The 4,771-nt window shown below is 41.4% G+C and overlaps 1 protein-coding gene across 1 annotated transcript; it reads left to right on the top strand.

Annotated features, from left to right (window-relative positions):
- On the top strand, nucleotides 1-680 carry LOC125620298 (T-complex protein 1 subunit gamma-like). Its single transcript, XM_048814955.1, is given in 2 exon segments — nucleotides 1-268; nucleotides 271-680. Coding segments are annotated over 2 exon segments (426 nt in total). The 5' UTR covers nucleotides 1-48; the 3' UTR covers nucleotides 477-680.
- Nucleotides 681-4,771: the final 4,091 nt, after the last annotated feature.

Below are 4,771 nucleotides of genomic sequence, written 5' to 3'. Positions count from 1 at the left end.
ATACTCAGCTCGGCATTGGCTGCCATCATAAGCCACCATCCTGTGCTCATGCTCAGCCAGAATACAAAGCATGAATCTGGAAGAAAAGTTCAATCTGGAAACATCAATGCTGCTAAGACTATTGCAGATATCATCCAAACAGGTTTGGGACCCAAGTCCATGACGAAGATGCTTTGGGACCCAATGGGAAGCATGATGATGACCAATGCTGGCAACGCCATTCTTCAAGAAATTCAAGTCCAACATCCAGCAGCCAAGTCCATGTTGGAATTAGCAGGACCCAGGATGAAGAGGTTGGAGATGGAACCGCATTAGTAATTATTCTTGCTGGAGAAATGCTGTCTGTGGCTGAGCACTTCCTAGAGCAGCAGATGCACCCAACTGTAGGAATCAGTGCTTACCCCCAAGGCATGGATGATATGATCAGCACTCTAAAGAAAATCAGTATCCCATTGACATCAATAACTGTGACATGATGCTGAACATCATCAACGTGCCACTACCACCAAAGCAACTAGTCGGTAGTAGTCGTCTTTGGCTTGCAACATCACCATGGGTGCTGCCAAGACTGTACAGTTGGAAGAAAAGGTCAAAAGGAGATTGACACCAAGAAATATGCAAGAGTGGAAAAGATACCTGGGGGCATCACTGAAGACCCGTGTGTTACGTGGAGTCATGATTAACAAAGATGTGACCCATCTATATTACAGCATATCAATGTGGCATTATATCAAGAACCTATAAAATATAAAATAAATAAGGTAAAAGTATTATGTCCATCTACAACTAAAAAAATATTTTAAAAAAATTTTAATATTTTATTTTTTAGTTTTTGGCGGACACAACATCTTTGTTTGTATGTGGTGCTGAGGATCGAACCCGGGCCGCACGCATGCGAGGCGAGCACGCTACCGCTTGAGCCACATCCCCAGCCCTAAAAAAATATTTTTAAAAAGACAAAGAATAGATTAGAAGAAACATTTTCATCTACCTTGACAAAGGATCAACTACCATTATTACATTAAAAATCATACATTTTCAAAATTAAGCCATAAAAGCCCACTGACAAAGGTTTTATAAATAATCAACAAAAATGAACATGCAACCTATTGGTTGCATTCAAAGAAAAGCAAGTGAAAGCAGCAAAGTACCTTTGAAACCATTTTTTACCCACTCTTTCTCTTTCTTTTTTTCTTTCTTTTTTTTTTCAAACTAGGGGTTGAGCCCAGGGACTCTTTACCACTTAGCTACATCCCCAGCCTTTTTCATTTTTTATTTTGAGATAGGGTCTTACTAAATTGCTTAGGGTCTAAGATGTGGAGGCTGGCCTCGAACCTGTGATTCTTTTGCCTCAGCCCCTACAGCAAGTCACTGGGGTTACAGGCACGGGCCACCATGCATGTCCAGCTTTTCTCTTCCATTTAAGATAGCTTTCTTAGCCTCAATGGCCTTTACTTCCCTAACTTCTGTATATAGAAGTGCTTTAGGATTCTGTACTTCTCTTTTCTATCTGTTCTCATTCCCTAAATATTTCAGCCAATGTCATGGCTTTAAAAAACAGTCTTTATAAACGATCCCCAAAATTTATATCACCAATTTGTGCCAGAAGATCCTCAAATGTATCTCACTCTTTTTTATACATACATATTTTTAGTTGTAGATGGAGACAATACCTTTATTTTGTTTGGTTTGGTTTTCTAATCTGGTGCTGGGATCAAACCCAGAGCCTCACGCAGGCTCAGCCAGCGCTCTACCGCCAGCCACAGCCTGGCCTGTATCTCTAACTAGGGACCCTTCTGCTCTGCCCACCAGCTCCCCCTCTGATTTCTCCTTCTCAGTTAATGGGAATTCCATTTTTTCTATTGCTCAAGCCAAAAACTCCCCCCCACCCCCAGGGGTTAAACCTGGGGGCCTCCTGCCGCGAGTGCCCTACCTCTGAGTGTCACCCCAGCTCACAGGCCCCGGACCCTGACACCATCCTGGATTCCTCTCTTTCTCCCATATCCCACCTCTGGTCAGTCAGCAATTCCCATCAGCTCCACCTCCAATCCACACCCACCCCACCACCACCACCCCCAGGATCCAAGCCGCCATCATCTCTCACCTGGATTTTTGTAATCACCTCCTAAAAGGTGTCCTGGCTTCCACTCCGGTTATTCCACTCCCAGGAGAATAACCGGAGTGAACCTGTAAAGCCTAAAACATTCTCACTCCTCTGTTCAACTCTCCAAAATCTCCAATTCTTATTCAGAGTAAAATCTGAAGAACTTTCAAGCCCTGCCTAGTTTACCTCCTTCTGTCTCCCTCTACCCTGGTCTCCATGACCTTGCCAATTACTATAACCCTCTTGCTCCTTTTGTTGCCACATGACCTTGATGTCCTTCCAATATACCAGTCATGCTCCTGTGGCAGAGCATTTACACTTGATGTGGTACATCTGGAACGTTCCCACCAAGACATCCATGTGACTAACATTCCCATTTCCACTGGGTCTTCACTAAAAATTCACCTTTATTTTTCCTCCTCTTCTTCCTTTGATGAAAAATTCAAGGAATATTAGGTGGAACAGAATAAGGCCGACTAGCCCACAGGGTATGTCAGAGCCTAAGCAGGATAAGGAGGGACAATGCAGAAGTGGCCTAGCAAGGGATGTCAGAGACTCAGCAAGGTGAGAAGGCTGTGTTGTCAGGGTGTGGACCCCAAAGTGGGGTCAGAGGGCGTCCAGGCAGGGGAAGCATAGCAGTAGAAGAGACTGATGATATGCAAATAAGTAAATAAATTCAAAATAAAGGCATCTAGAGCCAGGTACTTTTAATCCTAGTGATCTGGGAGACGGAGGCAAGTTCAAGGGCATCCTCCAGGACTCAGCAAGACAATGTTGCAAAATAGAATAAAATGCTTAGGGATGTAGCTCAATGGTTGAGTCCCCCTGGGTTCAATCAATAACAATAATAGCAGTTAGATTTCTTACTGTCAAGAGTATAGAGGCACAAATAAGAAAGAGATAAAACTAGAATGGACCCTGAGTTGTTGGATTGAAATTGAAATGTACTCATGATTTTCAATTGTATTTAGAATATGTATTTAACATATGGATATATGTATATAAACTGGGCCCAGTAGCACAAGCCTTTAATCCCAGCAGCTCAGGAGGCTGAAGCAGGAAGATTGAAGTTCAAAGCCAGCCTCAGCAACTTAGTGAGCCCCTAAGCAATTTATGAGACCCTGTCTCAAAATAAAACATAAGGGCTAGGGTTGTAGCTCAGTGACAGAGCACTTACCTAGTAATCTGGGGCACTGGTTCGATCCTCAGCAAAACATAAAAAATAAAATAAATAAATAAAATAAAGGTATTTGTTGGGAGCTGTGTATGAACTATGGATTTTGTTTGACCCATGAAGTCGAAGAAGTTGCTTTTCTGGGAACTGGGTGAAATTCCAGGAGAATTCCATGATCTGGGAGAAAGCCCAGATCACGCTGATGCCCTGCCTTAGCTCACAGCCCCAGCATCAAACACAGCCTCCCGAAATTTGGGTCAAGCACCAAACAGCATGTTTACCTCAAGAACCTGCCACACTGAAACCTCGGATGTACTTCCCCTTAAATAAAGGGTTGGGGCCTTTTTCAGTGGTCCCATTCCAGTTCCTGTCAGGGCTGGAAAACCTACCAGGTGCCCCCCCCCCTTTTTAACTAATTTCTGTCTTTAGCTTTTATACCTTGTTGATTATTTTCAGAATTTTTATTTTCCCGGGAGGCTCCAGGCAGGAATCTGCTCTACCAGGGTGCTGGTAAACCCAGCAGCAGGTATTATATCCATCTATAAGTTAAAATTTTTTAAAAAAGAAAACAGGGAGGGGAGGGGAGGGGAGGGGAGAGAGCAATGCCTTACGTTTAAATCTTAATGAATCTCTCATGTTGTGGGAAGATCTTGCAATTATTTTATTTTGGAAATCAGAGTCTTATTTAGGGAACACCCATTAGCCTGAAATGACCTTAGTGCTGGTTTTGGCTGTTTATGAAAGTCAACTGAGAAAATCATATTTTTAAATGAGGGAAGTGTTAAAAAAAAAAAATCTAGTAACATTACAGGGCATCTGACCTCACAGTAAGAAGTGTTGGATTTCTTTGTCAACAAGACTTTTAAAGATCCTCTGTAAATGGAACCAGTTAAGAACCTTATTCAAATAACTTAGCACAAAGTGAAAAGGGTATGTTCTGGAAAATTCAGAATGAAGTTGTAATCACAGAAACGGGTGTAAACTTGCCACTGACACAGAAGAACTGAATAAATGTCTCCTAAAGTGTGGGAGCCAGAGGTGGAGGAAGCCAGAAAGCTTCTAAATTAGCAATAACTTCTATCATGTTGACATGCTATTTGTACATGCATAATTCTGTATATTGCTATTTTGAGATCTTCAAGTAAATATCTTAAATGTAGCATATTTTAATATCTTAAATAGAACATTTATATCTATGAATACAAATTCTTTCATTTATATCATTTACGTTTGTCTAATCAAATTGTCCATAAAACATTTTCAGTTATCATCTGATTGGGACAGTTGATGATCACTTATATTTGGAGTCACCTTATGATCCAGTGAAGGGGTCTTTAATTTACCCCTCATTGTAAAGGAAGTGAAATTTGGTGTCAAGTATTTATATGAAACATATTGTCACCCTGAATCACTGCATCAGTAACTCCATTCTTGTTTCTTACTTGAGATTTTTTTGGTGTGCAAGAGGCAAATCAAAACAAAAGAAAATGAAC

Source organism: Marmota marmota, unplaced genomic scaffold (genome assembly GCF_001458135.2).
Source record: "Marmota marmota marmota unplaced genomic scaffold, marMar, whole genome shotgun sequence".
Classification (NCBI taxonomy): Eukaryota; Metazoa; Chordata; class Mammalia; order Rodentia; family Sciuridae; genus Marmota; species Marmota marmota.
Note: the sequence above shows the minus strand (reverse complement) of the source record. Positions and strands in the feature narration are given on the sequence as shown.